The 24,416-nt window shown below is 42.5% G+C and overlaps 1 protein-coding gene across 3 annotated transcripts in view; it reads left to right on the top strand.

Annotated features, from left to right (window-relative positions):
* znf438 (zinc finger protein 438) overlaps positions 1–23,442 on the top strand; it is a 52,469-nt gene extending 29,027 nt beyond the window's left edge. For 2 of the 3 annotated variants that reach the window (XM_042399733.1, XM_042399734.1), the window contains 4 exons: positions 3,063–3,160; positions 18,050–18,319; positions 18,700–20,489; positions 20,633–23,442. In XM_042399733.1, coding sequence (XP_042255667.1) covers positions 18,733–20,489; positions 20,633–21,221 — 2,346 coding nt within the window. In that variant the 5' untranslated portion in view covers positions 3,063–3,160; positions 18,050–18,319; positions 18,700–18,732 and the 3' untranslated portion in view covers positions 21,222–23,442. The remainder of the gene's footprint in view (positions 1–3,062; positions 3,161–18,049; positions 18,320–18,699; positions 20,490–20,632) is intronic. The other variant, XM_042399735.1, reaches the window with a different exon arrangement.
* Positions 23,443–24,416: the final 974 nt, after the last annotated feature.

The raw sequence follows: 24,416 nt of genomic DNA, 5'->3' as shown, positions 1-24,416 counted from the left end.
AGTTGGACTTCCTGGATCATATTTCATAGTTTCACTGGTACATTAAACAACATGCCCCCACCAACACAGCCCCTTGCATTGTTTTAACACAGGACTGCTTTTGGTCTTAATCATAGACTGTATATAAAGATGGATGAGCTGTGATGTCACCTGTTGGTTTGCATTGGAACTGGTTTAAAGCTCAGAGTTGCAGTTTATGGTCAGCGCCATCTTTTCCATTTGGAGTCAGGACCTTCCAAATAAGGAGTGTAGGATGTTGCGTTTCACATTCTGGAAACATGCCCCACTACCTCGGACCCAAACTAATGCTAGCTTACTGGGAACATCGAGCGCTACACACCTTGGCTATCGTTAGCTATTTTAGCTAAATTGTGCTAACAGGGCAGGTATCATGAGCAAGTAACATTATCATCATCATTATCATCATAAACATCAAAGCTACTGTAAGTCTTCACATCTTATTAATGGAGCAATCATTTCCAAAATGACTACCAGCACACTTAGAGGGCCTGAACTGAACGAATGAAACCATGATGACTCATGACTTAGTATTTCTAGAGAGAAGTTGACACTTTTTGAATAAAAGTCATTTGGAGCATCTAGTGGCTGCTGGTGGCACTTTGAGGTTCTTCCACATTTACTTCAGCCTCAAGCTGTGGTTGTTGCTGCTTGGTCTGAATGCAATCGTACTTTCCTTTGTATAGAACTGGTCCAATAGTAATTGAAAAAAGATTCTCCCTTCTGGTTAATCTGCAGCCTGCAAAATGTAACGTTTTTTCATAAGTTACAAAGTTCTAAAGCTCTACGAGATGCTTCACATCATAAAAAATGGACATGTTATCGCTGTACTAATATGTGAGTTTGTGTTGGATCTTTAAAGTGTTTTTGTTTTATCATTTAGACCAGAGGATCGTCTGATGTGCTAACTGTGAGAAATGTTCAGTGATAAAACAGAAATGCTGCCCAGCAGCAGTGATTCGTTTACAAACTCAAACACAAGCTTCTTGGCAGCAGGGTGCTGTGATCAGCTCTCATATGGAGGAGATTGTGTGTGAAAATGAAAATAAGCTGTAGATAACATTGCACATTGTGTATCACTGCTTCTATAATGTACAGTGGCCTCGGGGTGTGATTTCGAAATGAAAGTGTTTTGTGATTAACTCTAAGCGCAAACACACACACTCACACACACACACACACTCACACTCTGATCCCATTGTACCAGTCGGGTCTAGCTGGCCTCTGCCTGGGCCAAAGCCTGTTAACTCTAATTCAGAGCGTAGAAGCTGGTAATGAGCACTGTCAGAGTTGACATAACAACCTCCCGCTCTGGGGCTGCACACTGGAGTCAGACACACACACACACACAGAGCGAGCAGGTTCGGTCTGTGTTGGATGATCCTGGGTGATCCTGGGACTATCTGTAAATTCAGTATTGAACTCATATTCTGCTGTGTTTTGGCCATTGGTCTGGTATTTGGAAATTTTAGCTGACTGGCAGTCAGAGCTCACCTAAATCAGTCTAGCGCTGGGCTGTAATGTGTGGTAATAGAAAAAAAGGGGAAGCCCAATTTCTCTTTTTTAAATTCAAATTTCCTTTTCTCCGAACTGCCTTCACTGTGATACGTGATCACAGGGCTCAGTGGAGCTCCAGGTAACTCACATTAACTCAGGCTTACAGTATGAAAGACTGTTTTTACATTGAATCCCCCGTCATACCTGGAATGAATTACAATGCACTGTGAGGTTTGATGGTTCGGTATCATCAGTGGACAAGTATTAGGCTGTAAATTCAGTTTTATTTGAATGCAGCTTCTAGGATCCTATCCTGAAGTTGATATCTAGAGTGTCACATAAAGATAAAAACACTGAAATGTGCAGCTATAGGCCAATTTTAGTCTGACTAAGTCACCTTAGATAAACATTTTCTCATTGGTGGCATGAATACAGTATGCCAGCGTACTGTCATGCATTTGTCCTCAAGGTTAATATCCAGAGCAGTGGTTTTGTTCAAGATAAGCATTTTCCTATCCGTCCCCATCCCGGATCATTAGAATCAGCTTGTTTAGAGTCGATGACTTGCTGTGTTGTCTGATTTGAGTTCAGGCGGCACAGAAAACAGCCTCTGCAAATTCCAGCATTGCGTGTCCTGCACTCCCATTCCTCAATAATTTATCTAGACAAGTAGAATGATTATTCTATGAATATGCACTAAAATTCCTTTCTTGTGTTCTTTCTCTCTTAAGTTTGTGCATGTCAGTGTGTGCTCAAGTGTGTGTGTGTGCATGTGAGTGAATGCGTAGCTGGGTGTATGCAGCTCTTTTCCGCCTGAAACAAAGGAGGTGTCAGGGCGAATTAGCCCCCCCTACGACTGAACGCCCAGAGAGCTTAGAGATGCACCACAGGTTCTGCTGAGTCGCACATGAGCCGCAGTGTCTACCTCTTCCCCTCTGCTTTTCCCTCCTTTGCCCCCCCCCCCCCCCCCCCCACGCTAACCCCCCTCTCCACTCCCGAGTTGCTCTAACAAGGTTGTTGGAAGAGGATAAAGCGTGTTAAATGAATAATTTACACAGAAGAGCGCTCCTTATTTATTTAATACGGCTGGATCTGACTGAGTGGGCAGTCTGCGTCCCCAACTGCCGAGATACTGTTGGCTAAACGAGAGCTCGCTGGGCTTAATGGAGGGCCAAAGCGACAGGCATTTAGAGAGAGGAAGGAGGTGTACATGAGAGAGAGAGAGAAAGTGTTTGTAGATTGTGTGTATGTGCTTGTGAAACAGGCCATGCAGAGTTGTGCTGGTGTGTGAATCATGTCGCCGCAGAATGTACTCTGTCGTCGCACCATGTTACTCTTTATACTTTGATGCAGACGGATCACATGAGAGACCCCTCTCCTATTTTAAGAATGTTTCCAGGAATTTATGGAATAAATCAATGTTTATTTTACCGCTGAACTCACCGGATAGGATCATCTGATGAATGCAACATTTAGGTGCCTTTTATTATTCCCACCCCCTTGTTTAACAGTTTCAGTTTAAGTGTTAATGTTTGATGTTTTTACAGGGGGAGTGCGGCGAGGGGGGGACAGGACCACAACCCGGGCACCACCCAGAAAGAGGAGGAGCGAGGGAGCAGCTGAGGAGGAAGGAATCATCCCATAGGTAAACATTGTTAGGTTGGAAATCGGTATATCAAACTTGTAAGAATGACACTTAAAAGTCCGGTGTGTAGGATTCAGTGGCTTCTAGCGGTGAGGTTGCAGATTGCAACTAACTGATTACCCCTCCCTCCCCCTCCCCCTCCCCTTCCAAGCATGTAGGAGAACCTACGTTGGCCGCGAAACTCAACAAAAACATGAAAGGTCCTCTCTAGAGCCAGTGTTTGGTTTGTCCGTTCTGGGCTACTGTAGAAACGTAGCCGTGCAACATGGCGACCTCCGTGGAAGAGGACCCGCTCCCTATGTAGATATAAAGAAAGGGATCACTCTGTGACAACGAAAACACAACAGTTCTTATTTCCATGGATTATACACTGATTAAATCATACTATTATATTGCATCTCTGCCGAGTCCGTTCCGTTAGATACCACAAATTCTACGCACTGGTCCTTTAAAGGTCCAATAAATGACACTGAGCTTCACTGGATGTCAGCAAACAACTATTTGTTATGTAAGGATACAGTGGAGTAATGGTGACCTGAGCAGTGAATGAAGTCACACTCCCTCTGTGTGTTTTGTTATCCGAGCTTCTCTGTTCTCTTCTGGTAGCTGCATCGGCTGCGCATGCATGTTAGTGCATGTGAGCGTGCATGTGAATCCCTCCGTGTCTTCCACGTCTGTTTCCAAGATGGCAGCCGCGTCACAAACTTTCTTAAATTACAGCTAAACGGTACACTAAAATATGTTTCTAAAAACCCAACTTTATTGAGTAAGCGTCACACACGTTTCTTTTGGTCTGAGATGTTGGCGCTGTAGTGCGACATCTAGTGGCTGAATGTCGTGTATTACAACTTTAAGTATTCTCTAAAGAACCAGCTGAGTAAAAAAGTTATTGGCTGAGTGTGAGCAATAAGAAACATTTATCAAGTGACTTACTTACAGCCAAGTGTAAAAGTAACTTTTAAGAGCAACTCTCAAGATATCACATGATTGATCACATAAAGGAATAGCCAATAAGAGATATGGATTGACCCTACATCTGCCATATTGTACATTCTTACAGTTTATTCAGTGATGTTATTCTGCAAGAACATATATAATCATAATTTTATTATAATATATTTTATCATATAACAGTTTGTTTTAATTGTGTGAAATGTTTAAATCTTCAGGAATAATTAACATGTGAAATGAGCAAGAATCTAATGCATTTATAATATATACATATATACTGTACATTTGGATGAAATAATAGGAAATTAGCTGAAATGGAAACAAAATTGTGCTGTGTGAAATTCTGCTGTTGGTAGATGAGGTACGTAAGAGAAATTATATACTAAGGAGACTTAAGTGTCACAGCAAGTGCAGACAATGAAGTTGCTTGGAAAGTAATTGCAAACTAAATGAATGCCAGATTTATTCATGCTGTTGGTTTGGATAAATATAAAGAGAAAGAGAAAAAGGGGTTTAACATCCTATCAAATGTTCAGACTGTGTCAAAACCACTCTATTCTTGATTATACAGCTCTAGCAATGTATTATTTACCATGACCGTAATATTTAGTACAATCAGACAGGAAACTGAGGCATGCTCGGCTCTCTATCTGCACCGCAGTTATCTAGGATCTACTCTGAAGCAACTTAACTGACCTCTGCAGATGTCTGACATGTAAGAACATTTTTCAGTCAAGTTTGTAAGTGGAAGTAAAAGTGGCAGACTTTTAGTTTCATCTTTAATTGAAGTCCAAAATGTAACTTTTAGTTTTTCAGTGAATACGAGTGCAGTTGTATTGATCACACGCAGGAATATTGTCACAGCACCAGCCACTTATGACAAAGTTTCACACTAATGTCTAATGGGATAAAATGATGAAGTCATGACATTTTATATCCAAAGGGTCAAAGGTCAGCTTCACTGTGACATCATAATGTTCTGCAAAAACACTTTTCTGGCCATTACTCAACTCCATAACTCAGAAACAGAAGGGCAGATTGTCACCATATTTCACATTTGGTCAGATACTGAATTGGTGACACTAATCTTGGGCACCCACCTTGAAACTGTGGTGATTGTTTAGATCTTCTGTGCTGCCGGCTTGAAGACATGTGAAGTATCCACGTTTTAGAATTTGTAGCTTCTGTGTAGCAACATCCATATCTGAAGCTTTGTCTACTGTCATGGCTACAACTTTGTGTTCTATCAGGATCAGCTTTATTGGCCAAACATGTGAACACATACAAGGAAAATACACTAAATACCTCTTTATTAAATTCCTTCAAAGTCCTCACTACAAATATTATGAGTCTGGAAAGACATGGATGTAAACTTGCAACTTGACTGGTTGGCGGAGGCATGCAACCACAAGGCAGTATTTCTAGTTTTGAAACTAACATCCTGTGTATATTATGCACATCTACTATATTCAAATGAAAATACTAAATACTATATTTACAAAAATGTCATCCTGAATCATAAATTGTACTTGAGGGAATGATTTGGGGTATTTGTGCCTGCGTGTGTAGAGAGAGCAGTGTTAGCATTATTTTCTGTCATTATGCTTACAAAAAGTTAGAGGATTAGAGATGAAGTTGTGGGAGCAGCTGAATCTATTACTTTTTCTAAAAGAAAAGCAAGAAGATGGGATGTCAGTCTTGTTCAATAATTAACCGTCAGTCTTCATGTTCTAGTCCTAGAAGCAGCAAATAAGAAGACCTCTCTGACCAATGCGGTTATGATCAAAATCCTTTAAAACCTCCACCTGACATCTGGGTTTGTCCACATCTCCTCTCCATGTCCTCCTCCACCACTTCTTCTTCTTCTTCTTCCTTTTGTTGACTGAGGCAGCCCCGCTCAGCAGGAGCGATGCATCGCCACAGTTCCTCTGTGTGCGTGTATGTGTGTCTCCCAGGAGAATGAAATCCCACAGCTCACACTGACCTCATTATAAAAATAGCTCATCTATCCAGCCATCATATTTCCCTCCATTTCCCCTCTCCTCCGCAATCTCTTATATACCGTGATCCTCTCTACCTTCCACTTTCCCCTCCGTGTCTCTCTATCAGTGTTTGCTCCGGACTTAACGTGAGATTAAAAGCTTATGCAAGTCTTTGTAACGGCAAGGTTTCCCCTGCACCTGTCATTACCAATCTAGCTATAATCTGGGATCATAAGATGTCTTTTTAATCGAGGAACTGGATAACATTAAAGACAGTGTTTAGATGATCTGTTAACAGTGGCTCTTGGTGAGGTAGTTGTTACAAGTCACTCCAGCACTTCCTTGGGCTTCCTCTCTTCTCTTCTACCTGGTTCACTGCATCTCTTCACCTCCTTTGCAAGTGGAGCGAAATCTCCCCATTAGAGTGAACAGCGCTCATGTCTGGTTAATTTAACAGCAGCATCACTGATCATTACAGTCCAAGGCTGTCTTTGATCCTGCCAGACAGCGTTTCCTACGGTTTTAATAACCCAACAAAGACACCTTAGCAGATGCTCAATTTGTGGACTTTATTTATTTATTTATTTATTTATTTACAATTTATTCAAAGAGAGAGGTCGACATACATAAAGTATTCACCTCACCCAAATCTTCAGGAAAAAAAGCTGTTTTCATAAGACTTTATTTAGAAAAAAGGTGATTGAGCGTTCACGCTGTTTTTCAGTAAATCCTTCTTTTACATTCACAGTGTAACACATAGTCACCCCTGGGAGGTGTTTATACAAGCGCAGTACTGATGGCCACTAAGCCACTCCACCGGAGCAGCTCGAGGCACTGAAGCAACAATAATTACAGTATAGATAATGATAAATAACAATAACTGTGTGCAACCATTTTCAAAAAATAGAGTTTAAATGTACGGTGGTAATTGGGGGGTGAGGGAGCGTGTGGAATGTGAATGTCATTTCGAGGGCTGGAATACCAGGCAACATCATGGATTTTTCATTTGTTTTGGTCTAAAGGACAGAAGAACTGGTTCTTCTCTGAAAAAAAAGGCAAATAAGCTATGTTGAGGTGCATCCATGTGGCCTACTGGTTAAGACGCATGTCATATAAATGCACTGTCTACAGTTGGAATCTGGCTGCGGACCTTTGTTGCATGTCACCCTCCATCACTCTCTCCTTTCAATTCCTGACATGTCTCCATTGTCACGATAATAAAGGCGTAAAATGCACCCAAAAAAATGTTTTAAATGAAAAAAAATAACCTATGTTGTTACGAACATTATAGACAGGGACCAGGATCAAATGAAGGTGTAGTAAAGTGACTGTATGCAGAATTTAATTCCTCAAAAAAAGTTGATTTTGAGTTAAGTTGCTCAGTTGGAGCAAGTTCAAGTCAAGTTTCAAGTCATTTTCAACATGCACAAGTCAAGTCTCGTCAATGTAAGTCTCAAGTTATTGAGGCCAAGTTCAAGTCAATTCACATGTTTTAGCAAGCAAAGTGCAAGCCAGTTACAGGTGTTTCAGGTCTCTGACTATTAAAAGGAAATGATATTCAAATATTTTCTCTAAAAGCTGTGTTAATAATGCTGTTTATATAGGCCTTGTAATGAAATACTCAAGGAATGTGGCAGTACTGAGATTTTATCAGGTCAAACTTGACTGTTTTTACTTCACTGTTTTTGCTTTCGAATCTCAAGTCCAGTCTTACGAGATACAACTCTCACAGCAGTCAAGGCCAATTGCTCTTTTCTACTACAGGGACTTCACGAATCATAACGTGTTACTGTCGTCACAGATTCTGCTTTTGTTTCCACTGTTCACTTTGGGGATGACTTCTTGGAACTAAAGAAGGATACTAAATGCATGTTACAGGCACTTTCAAGGTTTGCCGGAAATGCTGTCAATAGCGATTGGTCAAGCACGCATATCACAACAAAAACGACCACAACAAACACAACAGGACATAACACAGCATGAAAAAATGAAAGACAGATGAAGCAGAGAAATATACTTTAAGAGCCCATTAAGATCCTCCTGTTAGTGATTCCAAAGTCAGCTTGCTGCCTGGCTGATGCGATGATATTTAGCTTTGACAGTGTAGAGTTACGAGTTACTACCAAGTTCAAGCATACTTGTTTGTTTTCATCTCTCCTTTGTAACATCACTTTCTCACCTGCATACCCAGCAGTTTATTCCCGCCAGAAAGGCCATCTTATGTTAAATAAGAACACGCTGCCTGGCATTGACCTGCTTTTAGAAGCCCAGGCTCACCTCAACAGGAGAACTGTTGGGATCATCTGCATATTCTTTTGATCTCGCACCGGGTCTCTAGGAGCAGCCGTCATTAAGGAAGTCTTCACGACGTTCCCTCTTCCTCCTCATCATGGCTAAAGCTCTACCTCATGCCCTCTTCCTTGCTAGCGCCCTTCACTCCATCGCAGCCCCTTAAAAGTCTTCTACCCTGCAGCTGCCCTTCACTTCACAGCCGCCCTAAGTTGGGTTGAAAGCCAAAACCACTCTTGTCTGTCCTTCACCGCAAAGCTGACGTGTTTGTGTCTGTGTTGTGTTGCCCTTGGGGTGGGTTACTTCCAGCCCCCACCCCCTCCATCTCATCTCCCTTCTCCTCCCCACCTTGCTGTTTATCTGTCTCTGGGCCCGTCACGTCCCTGAACCTGCTCTAATTAGCATCCCACACAACACTGTTTATTTACTCAGGTACCGACAGAAGGGGAGGGAGGGGAGAATGAAAGAGAGAGTCTGAAAAAAGGGAGAATGAGACAGAGAAAGCCAGGAAGAGGAAGAGGGAGCGGGAGGGCTGGGAACAGGAAGAGAGGGAGAAATGATTCACAGAATCAAAGGGCTATGAGACTCTCTCTCATAGCGGATGCAGAGGGTAATGATAGTTAAGAAGACATGAGGCAGAAAGTCGAGAAAGTGAGAGACAGAGAACTTTCCTGCCTCTCCACGCCTCCTCTCTGCCTTTTCCAGCGTTTCATCTGAGATGCAGAGTGCCTAAAATTAGCAAGCTGGCAGCTTCCTTCCTTCCTTCCTTCCAGGGTCCCCATTAAAGTTCTCCCATTGCGATGAGTGATCATTAAGGTGGGACTGGGAATGCAGGTGTTATCTTAGTGTCCCAGTCGAGGTTGCAGTGGCATCACTTTTCCTCAACAGTGATGAGGGGAACAGATATTCTCTATAATCCTCATCCGTTGGCGTGTCTGAGTGTTTATTTAAAAAGTTGAGTGTATGTGCACCAGTGCGTTACATCACCACACGTCTTTCAGTAAGGGTGGAGAAAAGGTTTATGATGATGTCTGACAATATGACAAGAAGGAAGCACAAATCTGTTCATTCATTAAGTCAAGGTAGGCTGCCAACTCAGTTTTTACTGCCACTGCAATCCCTTGCCTTATGTTAAATTATCCCTATAAGACTCACACAGTGTGGTATAGATTTTAAATTTGGTATAAAGTAAGGACTGAAAAGAAAAAGTCGATTGGTGTATACCCAGTGACAAGCACTTGGTTTAAAGCCCACTGAAGCCTTTAGGTCCATTGGATGCCTTTATTTGGTCTATGCTTTCTTGTGCATGCCACTGAAATCCTCAACAATTACGTAATTGTAACTTTTCCACAGATCTAGCACGACTCTCAAAATTTCAGACATTGAAGACCAACTGCATGTGGCTTCTTGGTCTGTGTGATCAGCTGATGGTCCAACGGAACTTTGTTTTGTCTGGATTCTTTGTGCTTCTGGTACGGGAATCATGATCTTGATATTTAGTGTATCTGTTTCTGTCCACTCTAGGAAATCAGCTGGTCTCATTGTTCCATCTCTGGGAATTTCAAGCAAGCAAGATATGTGTAACTTACATATGAGAAAATAAATACTGGGGTAGCCAGGGGTTACCTTGTTTTACATTGGATGCCCTGGTGGCTTTCTGGTTAGATGGATTTGTCCACAGGGTAAACCGCAGTGAACAGTAAACATGCTGCAGCATGGGCAGGCTCATAGAGCTTTCAGAGACAGTTGGGCATGTTTATTAATTACTTGTGCACTAAAACCCTGGGACTATTGTTTGTTTCTGGTTTTATCCCACATCCTGTATCCGACACTGTCCTCCTGTTTGAGTTCAACATGTTGTTATCAGCGTCCTGTATGTCCTGCATCCTATATTTTACATCCTTTGTCGTACATCCACCAGAATTCTCTTTCTCTCGTGTGTTATCTACCTCTGTAGCAATCTTAAAAGCATGTTGTCATTTCCTGCCTTGTACACGATGGTCAGTTAGCAAATTGAACTCGCAGCAACTCCCTGACCTCAGTGACTGTGCACATTTATGAAACAAAATATCTGACGCTGCCAGTACTTTTTCACAGACTTGAATTCAGCAAAGTGGCATTTTACATTGCCCATCCTCACATGTTGTCATACTGAATGACGGCCTGCTGCTGTTAACAACCAAAAGTTGTATCCAAAAAATGACAAAATTTGTTCTGGGATGGCAAAATCATGGCTGAAAAAGTCTTCGCTCTGCAGGCAGGTTCAGTCATGTGAATTTGAGAAATTTTGGAAATTTTTCGAGTCATTGCTGTTTCTCTTAGACACTCCCAAACACACTCACTGTCATCTTCCTGCACTGACTCCTCACAGCCCTCGTCCCTCTCCTCTTTTATTCTTTCTCTCCTCTAGCTCCCTTCCATTTTTCCACCACACTCTTTAGTGCTGTTTGACCTATTCAGAAGGGTCCAAATGTCACAGCAGAGGGAAAGGTCAGGTAAAGGTTTAGTGTTGAGCAAAGTCTGGACGGCTAACACAGTTCTGGCTGCCTGAGGAGGGGGAGCGCATTAACACTTGAGACCTTGAACACACACCTCTACACACACATACGCGCACTCCGACACACACTGCTGTCACCTCCGCTCCACGTCGACGCCACTCAGCTCTGAGCCAGCAGCCATGTCATCTGTGTGTGTGTGTGTGTGTGTGTGTGTGTGTGTGTGTGTGTGTGTGTGTGTGTGTGTGTGTTATCTTGTGCTCATATGCTCATTTGGTTCATCTTTGAGCACGGATGATTGAAGACGTTACAACTTCCAGGGGATGACACATGGCCTTGCTGGACATCGGGTCAAAGGTCGTTGGTTGTCAGGGGTTTACAGCATCCTGCCTTCAAAAGGCAGCACCTGTTTTTTTTTTGTTTTTTGTTTTGTTTTTATTGAGAGTCCAGCCTTTCTGCAGTGACCACCTCGCTGAAATCCGTAAGCCATTGAAGGAATGTTTTCTGCCTTACCTTTGAATATTTATACCTGGAAAACAAGTAAGATGCAAATGAATGTGTTAGTTTATTTCCTTATTTCTGTGATGTAAGTCAATGAAAGTAAAACAACCATAGTCTCAGTTTAAGGTATTCTATGTGAGGAATGGCGGGTGAGCAGTGGGATTTCTCTATCGATTAATCTACATCCACATGCAGGGCAGAACGGCGGGGTCCTAATTGGAATGGATTTCTGCCTTGCATTGATTTTCTCAGGTGACAGTGGATGACATACGGTTGCGTGTGTGTGTGTGTGTGTGTGTGTGTGTGTGTGTGTGTGTTTGTGCACATGCCATGCATACCATATGGTGCTGTAATATTCTCCCTTGCAACACCTTTCACTGTTTGTTATCTGATGAAAAGTCAAAAGGAGCAGCTGGACACTACCAAATCGCTAGTCATTGTGCACGCACGTGCGTTTGCGCGCGCGCCCACTCTCCCACTCGTTGGCCCTTTCATTCAGCACGAGCTGTTGGATGAAGCTAGGACCTCTGCAAACACTGATTTCATTTTCCCCATGACCGCCCTTGCTCCAGACACAGAGAACCTAGCTCCCGTGCACACACGCATCCATGCACACATACACACATACACACATACACACATGTACACCTTAGGCTGGAGAGTGTTTTCCCCTACAGAGTAAAGATGAGCAGTTAGCATGCATGCAGGAAGAAGCAATCGAGCACAGATAACACTTAAGTTCACTCAGGTGGAAAAAAAAAATGGAATGATCTGATTTCCTCTCGGACAGCAAGATCCACTGAGTGCTCCTTTGTAATTTTATTATGTTGCCTTCAAAAAGCAACAGAATTCATTTATTTTTTTATTCTTTACTACCTCTCTCACACGTTCACCAATTCCACATGCTGTGTGTGTGTGTGTGTGTTTGTGTGAGAGAAAGAGAGGGAGGAGGTTGGTGAAAGATGGCCGCTGGACATGGCTTCTCACAGCCGGCTGGCCCCGACCCCCCGTGATCTGCCCTCTTATCTAGCCCAGATCTTGGCCTTTCATCTGGGCTAAAACCTGGGGGAGGTTGGCCTCTGCTGGGTTTTTAGACCTCCCTCCCATGAACGAACACACACACACGCACACACACAAACACACACACACACACACTTCATTCCAGACCCCCTCCATCTCCAGCCTCTATCTTTGAGTCCCAGATGAGCATTGCTCTCACCTACAAGGGAGATAACAAACCTCACACTACTCTGCTCTCTGCTCTGCTTTCCTCACAACATGTCAGATTTGATTTTTTTTAAAAACTCACCACACACAAGAAGAAACTCAGTTTTTTTATTGTCTATTGTCAACAAACACTATCCAGAGGCTGATATTTTCACTTGAGAATGTTTTTTTAAATAGTCCAACTTTTCTTACTTGTTGCTGGACCTAGGCCACAGTCTGTACTGACTGGGAGCAGAACACTGGATTGCAATTTCAACAGTAGTTGGCCAAAAGTGAAACAAAGCGGAATCAGAGAATGCATCAGGGATGCTACCAAAACACAGCACTCTCCATGTTTTGACATTTCACTGAGCGGCGCTTTCACCTCTCACAAAATTATATTAGCGGCTAACAATAGGCTGGTTGTGTCAGTTTTGGTGGGACCACCTCTGCATGTGACCCAGGCCTGTGTTTGAGGGTGTGAGCTGAATTTTTTTGTGTGTGTAGCTTGTGCAGTTCACTTCATACACACTGCCCTCCTGCTCAACCCTGACCTGTTTCCAGCATAAACATCAGATCCTCACCTCTCACCCTCTGGCTTTACCTGATAATCTGTCTCTGTGGATCACCCCCACTCTTTTTTTTCTTCTCTTTCTTTCACATTCTCTCCAGAAACCAGGTTTTTTGGGGTCACCCTAGTCGTGACCTCTGACCACAGTCAGATTAGAGTGGTCGGCGTTTCAAATCCAGCGGCAGATTGAGTAGCATCTGTGACCTCCACATGCATTTCTCTTCTAGCCTTAATGTGTAATTCCCCTCAGAATCAAGACAAGGCCAGTTAGATCACTGTAAGGTTACAGTTAGACACTCGTGTAACACAGGACTGAAGCACCACCTGGCTGAGTCTTCTGCAGACCAATTTTGTGTAGGTGAATTACAGTGGCTTTGGAAGGTTTTCCAAACACGACTTTTTGCAAGTTTTATTGTGTTGTAGACGTGTGAATGTTCCTAGGAGCACTGTGGTTTTCATGATTGTGAAGTAGAAGAAGTGTGGAACCACCAGGACTTGCTAGAGTTGGCCATCCGGCCAAACTCAGTAGCAGAGAAAGAAGGGCCTTGGTGAGGGAGGTTACCAAGAACCCAAAGGCCTCTCTAACAGAGCTTCAGAGCCTGAGTAAAAGGCATATGAAAGTATTCCTGGAGTTAACCAAAAGACATTAAAAGGACTGTGAGCATGAGGCAAAAGATTCCCTCCACTCCATGACGTGCTCGTCAAGCACAAGAGTGCTTTCAGTGCAAGACTCATTCCACCGAGATGCACCACAGAGCGACACAGGAAGTCGTTCCTGCCTGTGGCCATCAAACTTTTCAACTCCTCCACTCTGAGTCAGTAGACTGGCCCTTTGGACTTATTTAACTCCTGTCAGCAGCTTCATAACCCCATAATTTATATTTTCAACTGTGCAATACTGACTTTAACAGGACAGTAATTTTGTGCAATAATTCTACTGTGTAATACTCTGGTGTATATTTATATTTATTCATATTTATACTGCATTAATATTGCATTTATACTATGTATTTCAACTAATATTTCTTATTTAATTTACTATCCTTGCTTTTAACACATTTATAGATCTCATTTGTCGACCTTATTATTTATACTGTTATGTGTTGTAGTATGATGTGCATACTTTTACATATTTCTTATTTTCTATTTTTCTTTTATGTACATATATATGTATATATATGTGTGTGTGTGTGTGTGTGTGTGTATATATATATATATATATATACATGTATATGTGAGCAACTGTAACATGTATTTCTGACTCTGATTCTTTCCTCTTTGTCTCTCTGTGCCTGAATGAATGATAGCAGGTCAAGTTGACCGTCACTGGTGCATCAACAAGTGAACAAACCCCCGCCCCGTCTGTCCTCCTCTCTTCCTCTCTCTTCTTCCCTTTTTTCTGCCTTCATGTGGACAAACTAGAGAAGGAGAGAGCTGTTAACATGCTCATTAAGCAGATGTAGGTACACACTGAGAGGAAGTGAAGAATGAAAGGAGAGGGTAATAATGCAAAGACAGATTGGAGGTAGGATAGAAAGACTGTGTGATGTGAGGAGTGTGTACTAGGGTAGCTTACAGTGCTTTTTCAAATATTAATATTCGTCGACCTACACCAGCAAAATAGACTTTGTGATTGCCCATGCTGTATAGTGAATAAGCAGATGTGGCCTGAGGCTGTTTCATCATCACCGACACTCAGCAGTATGCTGATGCAACAACTTCCTGTTGTAGAGCTCAGTGTGTCTGTTAAAGATCTGCTATGGCCTTTTTGAATCATTTTCATAAGTACTGAGTCTATTTTAAACATATCTGTGACATTTTATTCTACTATTGTTTAGATTTCTCTAAATCCATCTTTCCTTACAGCCCTGATGTGGAAGTTATTGACATAAAATCGACATTATTAATAACCACCTACTCCAATTGGCTGGAGGTGTGGCTGCCACATTCACTCCCAGCCAATCAGGATAGGACCTAATGAATAATGCAAGTTCCCTTATGCCACATCTTAACCTGGAGTAATGGTTGCCACTGGAGACGTAAGACAATATATAGTAGTCTATGAATCGAAGTCTGATCCTGAATGAAGGGAAAGAACCTGCTATATCACAGTTGAGATTTCAAAAGGATGTTTCAGAACAGTAAGATTGTGTCTAAGTTTCCTCACAAAGTAGCCAGAGGTCGCTAGCTTAGCTTTAGAACACTTCTGGTGTACTGCTTTGCTTGTCATCTGGCTGTGATGCAAACTCCAACAACAGAAGTTACGTACATACTCAGCTTAGCGCCGGGCAGCGTTGGCTTTGTCCTGCATATTTGATTTTGACTTTCTGGTTTGACATAGTGATGGATTCAGCCTCAGCACCGCTTGCTCTTGAGCCGCGGATTTCAAAATTTCAACTAACTTTAAAAGACAAGAGGAAGCTGTGGAGCCTCTAGAGATCAGTGCCAGGCTGTACTAGGAAGAAAAACATTCTAAGATCAGTCACAGTTGGTCTTTGCATCTTTTTCTTACCATTGTCCATCCCTGGACTGTTCTATTGATTTAAAAAATAATGGACGTAGCCACTGTGATGTCACCCATTGGTTTGTGGACTCTCATTTTGATGCCTTGAGTTTGCATTTTGACTGTCACCATCTTGGATTTTTTAGGCCAGAAGTGATCATATTTAGATGAGAGGGTGGAGCTGACCCTAAAGCTATCTGCTAGGTGCTAACTTGGTTAGCATAGTGCATTTATAGTCTATGGTTAACTGTGATCGTGCTAATGCTAATTTTCGCTAGCAAAAAACAGACTTAAAGCCATTAAAACAAAATGTACTTACAGGAAAAGAGGGTCTTTTAGTACCAAATGCTGAACAACGCTTTTTTTGGCAACCAGAATGTTACAATTAACTTCCATGAACTGAAAACACACATTGTGCCCACACAAATAGCGATGGCTATGCCTCCATTCTGTGAATCTGGGGTTACGCCATGGTTACTTTACCTAACCAATGTTATCACCATGGTAGTGACTTCCCTGTGACTACACCCACCTATCACTCAAAGAAGCCACTCCCTTAATTATGCATAACTTTAACCTTAATAAAATTTAAAATAAACCTTAATAAAGTTTAAATGGGTGAGTTAAATAAAAATTCACCTCCCAGACAGATGTCATGAACAGGGAAATTAGCTATAGAGACCAAAATGGGTTTTTTTTTTACTAGGCTGTAAACATGTTTATTTCTGCTGTAGAGTTGGGCATTGTAACATGGTGGCCATGGGGATTGACTCACTTTTGGAGCCAGCCTTAAGTGACCATTTGAGGAACTGCGAGTTTTTGGCACTTTGGCATTGGCTTCATTTTTCAGTCCTGAAGGTTGCCGCTTGGATTGATCCCCTGACATTTCATGTAGCAGCACCAGTCCAGTTCACTTGGACAGTGAAATATCTCAACATCTACTACATGGATTGGCACAAAATGTTGTACAGGCACTCATGGTTCCTAGATGATGGCTTCAGTGATCATTATCTAGTGATTTATGGTTTTGAATGAATATTGGTAATATCGGTTTGATACGGAGATTTGTGTGCCCCGCAAGATGAATTGTAACAACTTTAGTGATTCCCTGACTTTTCATCTAGTCCCCTTTACAGGTCAAGATTAAAATTTGTCCAGTTCTTATACATTCAAATTGCTGAACAAATTTGCACATAAATAAAAAAAATTGTCGGGACAGGCTTGATGAGTGATGAATGCTTCTTGCCTTAAAATTTGGTGATGTATTATTGTTTCCTATCAAATTCATGGAGATTGTCAGGATTTCAGAAGAAGCTTAAATGCAACATCCTCCTACACTGACCATGCTGCTCTTTTACTGTCCCTACTTTTCCATTTGGAGACAAACAGATATTGTAAAGCTGAACTTGTTTTTGTGTAGAGTGACTTGGCGTCAGTTGACGTCGCTGCTGAATCATCTGTGACAAAAGGATTATAGGCCTACTGCCTACTTCACCAGCTGTTGATACACACCTTTTTTTTCCCCCTCATGTCCAACTGTAAACTTTCACATGGTGGAATGAATCGTCAAGTGTTGCCCGTACCACATTCTCCCACTTTCTATAGCCACATAAAATGCCCGGAGGAACACGCATCCCACGGTTTTATTCCACTCGATGTTCAGCCAAAGTCACAGTCAAACTGGAATCAACTATCCACACAGAGAAGGAATATCTCCAGTTTTATGGAGTCGTAATGCGGTAGGGGTACTGTATAAATAATCTCTCTGCACAGAAACACTTCCAGCTGTTAAACAATATGCCCTTTGCAGTTTCTCTTTTCTTTTCCTCCATTTGAATGTATAAAGCTTCTTTCCCAGACTCCTTTCAAAACGTAGTCTTTTTTTGTGGTTGTACTGAGAAATTATGTTGTTGAATATTTGCCTTTTGTGACACCTCCAGATTGTTGCACTTTATGCTGATTAGTATTATAGAGTCGAGTTGGAACAATGCCTGTATCAAATGCTGCTATTGAAATCAGGTCATAATGTGAAATTCAAACCTCAGAGTCTGTTTACAATTAGGCCCTTTGAAGCATTCCCCTGTAATCTCTCCCTCCTTTTGATATAAAGATACAGTATTGATATAAATGAAGGGAATTTTGCCTTTGTTTTTAAAGCCATACCTGTGGCTTTTGATTGATGGATGGAAACTGTACAGTAGATTGAGATAATAAAGACTTGTTTAAAACCTCACTCTGAGGTTATAGTTTCCTCATAGAGTTCAGCAGTATTTTGTATCAACACAGCCAGAATGGTGAGACACAGTGTGGAAAAGCCTCATCCCTGTGGATAACCATGAAATGTTATTTGTGAACAGGGGATGATAAAGTAAATCCATGGCTTTTTTTCAGGGCCATCCTCATTGCCTTCGGCCAGGTTGCAGTGCTGGTCAGTCGAGAGGGAGATGAGAGGGGAGCCCCTCTTCATCTGGTAAAGATCCTGCCGTTGGGCAGCTTTCACGCTCCGCTGGCTGATCCTTCCAGGAAGTGAGGGGGGGGTACAAGGAGCCCCCCGCAGAGCCCCAGCATGAACCACGGCTACATGCTGAGCCCAAATCAAAGGGGACAGTCTGTCCTTAGCCTGGGGGAGAGAGTCTGCTGTGTGTCACCAGAGAGACATGGGTAATAGGACAGCTTGTCACACTAGTGCAGATGCCTGTATTTTTGACAGTGTATATTTAACTCTCTCCTGCTTGGGTTGCACACTAATGACACCATCAAATAAACGCCTCGTGCAGTGAGGTCATATTTATATTAATGATCTTGGCAACTTTCAGAAGAGACCAGGAAGTCATGTAGCCATCTCAGTTATTCCTGTTAAGTATGTTAGATCAAACAGATTTAAGACTGCAATCATACACAGTGTTGCAATGTTGGTAATTATTGTTCATGTGGAAAATTAGGGTTTGAGGGTTACTGTTATAAGGGCAATTTAAGGCTGAAAAGGTTATCTAGTTTCCACGCAGTAACTAATAAAACTTATTTTTGTGCTTGTGTTTCAGTTGGTACCCAGTGAGTCAATCTCAGCCCTTCAGATGAAGAGCCTTCAGTTCCGGAGCATCGCCCCTAAGGCCCCAGCCGTGGTGCCCTCCCCCTCCCCCGCGGTCCTGTCCTGCCAGCCTCCCTCTGCCCTCCCTGAGGCTACCACCGCCTCTAGCCCCAAGTCCATCATTGTGCCCACCCAAAACTATGCACTGATGCAAATAGCAGGTCAGGATGGCACTTTCTCTCTGGTGGCGCTGCCCCCTTCTGTATCTTCTCAGACACCACAGCAACAACCGCAACAAACCCAGTCAATCCAAAAGAACCTAAAGTTACCCATTCCCAGATACCAGCCAGTGAGGAGCAAGGGGACCACAGATAAGGTCAGATCACCACCACTAGTTGCTAGAGTGAAAACTGCCTCCAAGGTTGCTGTGACAGCACAAACAAAGGTGAGCAAGGCATCATCAGTGATGAAGAAAAATCAACAGGAGTCCAAGAACACAAAGGAAACCCTAGTGCCCAAGGAGGAACCTTCAGAGCAGGTAATTCTGATTGACCCAGCCTCCTCTGACATCTCTGTCACTGCTCTGCTACCGGACAATGCTGTCCTCTATCCCGGCTCTCAGTTGGAGCGAGCACCAGATGGCTCTGAACGACCTGCTACAACTGGCCTTATTAAGAATCTCCAGTACCCCCCTGCTGCTGTCAAAACCTCCCCAGGCAAAACCCAGGAGCAAAGTAAGACTACAGTGAGGCTGTGCCAATCCAAGCCTGCTGCAGCCCAGCCTTCAAGCAGTATCACTGTCCTGTCCCCTGCCATCTTCAGCAAAGCGGTCCAGATTATCCCATCCCCACCTAAGGGTAAACTTCCCATCCTGCCCTACTCTAAAATGAAGAGCACCCTCATACCAGCTGCCAAGCTCAGTTTGTCCCCAGAGAAGAAGGGTTTCTCAAACCAGACAGGACTCACCAGCCCCTTAGATCCTACATCCAAGACCCTTGAGACAGCTGAAGCCTTGGGTCATAAACAGGTGCCGAACTCTACTCTACAGCCCCAGGCCAAGACCACACTCATGCCTGTGTTGGGAACCCTCCAGAAACCACCTGGTAAGAAAAGAGGGAGGAAGAGAAAGACAATGGAAGACATCTTGGCATTTGAGGCCCGAAAGAAGAGGTCCTTGTCTTTCTTCTGTAGAAGGGTCCCTGAGAAACCGCCAGCAGTTGTTCCAGGCTCCAAACAAAAGGAAGTTGATATTTCAAAGAAGTACCGCAGCATTCGACCCAAGCCAATGTTGGTTATGGAGACAGTTCCTCAGCTGGTTAGCTTGCCTGCCATTACCCCAGATGGCCAAGAACAGGAGCTTGTACTTGGTCATCATCTCCCCACACCCACCACAACCAAGACCCTGGACTGTCCTCCCCAACCAGCTCCAGTAACCCTCCACCTGAGAGGTGCCTCTCATCCCAGAGTATTTATAGGCAGCCGTCCGCTCCACCGTTGCCCCACCTGCAGCCGCTGTTTCCAGTTCAAGCATCACCTCCAGAGCCACATGAACAGTCACACCAACAGTCAGCCATACGTATGCTCAGTCTGCCGCAAAGCGTACGCTCACTCTGGCAGCCTTAGCACCCATATGAAGCTTCACCATTCTGAGGTACGCCCACGTCGGTCTCTGTGCTGCGAGTTCTGTGAGAAGGCCTTTGGATATGTGGGGGTGTACTTCAGTCATCTGAGAGAGGTACACAAGGTGGTGCTGACCGTGGAGCCGTCCATTAGCCATCATGAGGATGACATGTCTGTTGAGGGGTGAGATTATTATTGATTGAGATAACTCATAAACACATGTGCCTACTTAATTGTCACTTAGCAGGGAACTTTGTCCAGACAGTCAACAAAGTGATAAATTATTTAAACAAATTAAAAAATTAATGAATTATTTTCTCCCCCAGGGCCAACTCCCCAGAGACATCTGACGAGCAGGATCGTGAAGACCCTGTGGAGCTGCAGATTAAATGCGGCCGCTGCCAGGCGATCACTCCCACCTTTGCTGACATGAAGATGCACTTGGTTTATGTACATGGGGAGGAGGTCCAGGTTCGACTTCACGAGGGCCAACCGCCGCGGGGTGGTCGTGAGGCTGAGAATGAGCTGGTAAAGCACGCTGCCCACTATTGGCGGCAGTTCAACGAGAAGCGCAACCTGGTGAAGTGTGGCAGCTGCGACGAGGAGTTTTTCTCCTTCTCTAAGCTCAAGAGGCACATCATGTCCCACCACCGGGGAAGGGAAGGGGAGGACAGTGGGAACTTCTCATCACCAGATAGCAGTGTGGGCCTCGGGGTCCTTGCGGCAGGTTCAGCCTTTAACTGTGTGCTTTGCAGAGAGGTGTTGGACACTAAAGAGGGGGTTATGGAGCACTGGAGGAGTCGCCACCACTGTGAGCAGCCCAACCTTCTGTGGGCTGCCCTGAGGTCCTACTCTGGCCAGGAAGAGGGTGAGGCAGAAGGTGATCTGGACACTCCCGCTCCAAGCCCACACTAGCCAGCCTAGCCCTCGGATGGGCATGGAGCCTTTCACTGTGGCTCATCCTCATACTGTACATACTCAGTCCTAACAATCAGCAGCACAGGGATGTAGAGTTTCTCTTATGTATTTAACACTAGTTTCATCTTTCACCAGTTGAGGCATTTGACTTGGTCCAAGAAAAAGAAAAAAGAATATCGAGCCAATGGTGAAAATTGATCTTTGTGTTACAATTCATAAGGGATATTCTTTCTAGGTCAGAGAATCCAATTTTATAAACAATAATTTTTTTTCATGTTACTTTGATTGCACTGCTCTTTTTTGGAGTTCATTTTGTTTGGAGGTATGTATTTAATATCCTGTTGGAAATTAGATGATTATTTTTTTCTACTGCTTATTTAAATGTTATTAAAGGGTAATTTATATCCTAGCTGACGCAGTAAAACTGTTTAAGGATCAGTCCATCCAAATCACAAAAAAAAAACATTCTCACTTAATTCTAATTTTATCTAGCCATGCAGTTAGTTACAGAGAGATATTCTCTGAGATTTCTGTAATGCAATGGAGTTTCATTTGTGTTGCTCACAGCTTTGAAAATTTTCGACAACATTTCTTTATAGAAACTATGTCGCTGTTACTCTGGATTATCCAGGAGGACATTTTTTCCTGAAACACAAATTACTGTTTATTTTTCAAATGTAATTTTTAAATGCTGTGAGCACCACAACCACAATTCTATTCATCTCCACTATATTGGGTTGAGATTATCTGCATGGCTAGAGACCACTGTGGGGATGTGTGTTTTTTTTTTTAATTTGGGTGAAATGAGAAGTGTAAATCTCATAACAAGGGCACACTTTCAACTGTCACACTGGCAGACAATTTTATCTGTTGGCCTTGGATTATTACAGGTTAAAAGAAATAAGTATCTGTACAATCCTTTTATGTAATATTGCTACTGTAATGGAAAATCAAACATGTCTGATTAAGGGCAGTATTAGGGTCCTCTGTCAACTTGGACCCATGAAGGAACACTTTCCTAACCAGCACCCAAGTGACATCCTTGTGGCCTTCTGAAAAAAAAAAAAAAGCGGTGTTCATGCGTAATGTGGCTTATCATCAGTATGGTCCTCTGTAGGCCAAGTTCTATCTTCTTGACTTGTTGATTAATGCCTATATGTGTATTCTGTGACATGCCAAGGGTCTATTCACACTAGTGATTGTAGAAGTGAGTTCTGCATTTAAGCTTTTTAACCACTGACAGAATACTGTTTGTTGAGTTAGTAAATACGTTGTTGCCAGCTCGTGTACGCACCTGTGGAATTGTGTGCACCCAGACTCTATGATTAGAGTTAATATAAACTGTTGTCAAGTCCAGAAAAATATGCTATTTTATACTCTAGATTAATAAAGAGGTCTTTTAGTATATTTATGCTTGTGGTTGGTCCTTAAAGAGCCAGCACTGAGACATTTGTTATGTTTGCTTCTTCTAATTCTGGGGGATGCTTAATGTCTTGTTTCTTGGTTGGGAAGCCATTACTACATGGCAAGTAGCTCTGTTAACATTTGTCTGTGTTCATCTTTCATATGAAGAAAAAAAAAAATCACAGGGTCAAGTGAATGTACCTGAATGTTTTAAAAACCCTACCAAAAGTGTATATATATGCTATATAGACTTATTCTATAGATAGAATATATAGATATATGGAGAAAAATATATATATTTACATAGAGTAACTAGTGAATCAGCTGCTTTGTTCTGTCACAGTGGAGGGGGGGAAACAAGAGATGAATATATCATTGCCAACAAACTGGCAACAAAAAGCCATGCAGAGCTGTCCTTATGTGTCTGACACAAAACATAGGACTGTGAATGAAGGGCAAAGCACTGATGCATATACTATGTCGCACTGAGTGGTTAAACTACAGTTCTACTACTGTTCATCGAATGCCATGTTTGAGTGTTCATCAGTGAGCTGTCCTTTATTTTCAAGCCTCAACACAAACCAGGAAGTGACAGAATTAAGGGTCAGACTCTTCTTTCCTCAGTTAGATGAGAAACATACATGACTGTCAGCACAAGTCAGAAAGTGAAAATCTAATGTGTTTGGTTCACTTAATATGTTGACTGTGTCCAAAAAAAAGAAAAAAAAAGACTGAAAGTGTTTGTGCTCGTGACTGTTTGTGTACCTGAAGAACCTGATGTTTATGAGATTAAAGATATGCTTTGTTGATGATACTGTGATTGTAGTCTTTCCTTATGAGATGATACATACATTTAACACATTTCTGTAACTAAATAAGCAATTATTAGACAATAACACACACATGAAGCTCAGTTTACTAGTCATTGATTCTGGATTTTGGATAAACAGACAGTACTGAGTTTTAAAGACATGGCTGTTTGCTAGACAGAGAGGGTCTAATGAAAAGATCCTATTGGTTGCATTATGGGAAATTTAGGATCCAGTGTTTTTGGAGTTTGACAAAGGCTGTAGCCAGGATTTTATAAATGCCATGAGTCCAAACACAAAACACAGCTTTCAAATATAAAAAAAATCCACATTTTATTTATTAATTTAAATATAAATCAGTATATCTGTACATATCTGATGCAGAACATGAACTGCAACGTCCTCTCTCTCTCTTCTCTTTGTTGCATCAGGATATTTTGGCCTGTACTGCTTCAATTGTGACCATTCTCTTTAAAATCTGTCTCTTAAATCTTAAATCTGTCCCCCACCTTAATTTAATAAGTCACTGGTAAGCATACATGTCTAAAGCAGAAATGCAGAATGAAGCCTTCCACACACACACACACTTAATATGTTGCACACGTCAACGCCTCATCCATCAGTTAAGATGGTTAGAGTGAAGGTTTAGAGTGTAGGTTTGAGGCAGTGAGGAGGATGGACTCTTGTGTGTACTCATCAGAAGAGATTCAGAGAATGGGATTAATTGATATTTCAGTCTAGAAAGGTGAGTGCATGTGTGCAGGATGTGAGGGTCAAGCAAAGTGGGTTAGCCAAAGGGCTTTTAGGAGCATACATATGCCGTACCTCTGTGCTCCTCCCCTCCCAACAGACCTTCCATCTGTCTGCTTTAACATCATAATATAAGCAAACCTACAGATAAGATAAATGTGTGGAAATGTTTCTACCTTTTGGCTTCACTGTCTTTTTTACTAGATAAACCGCATGTGATCCACAGTGC

Source organism: Thunnus maccoyii, chromosome 21 (genome assembly GCF_910596095.1).
Source record: "Thunnus maccoyii chromosome 21, fThuMac1.1, whole genome shotgun sequence".
Taxonomy (NCBI): domain Eukaryota; kingdom Metazoa; phylum Chordata; class Actinopteri; order Scombriformes; family Scombridae; genus Thunnus; species Thunnus maccoyii.
Note: the sequence above shows the minus strand (reverse complement) of the source record. Positions and strands in the feature narration are given on the sequence as shown.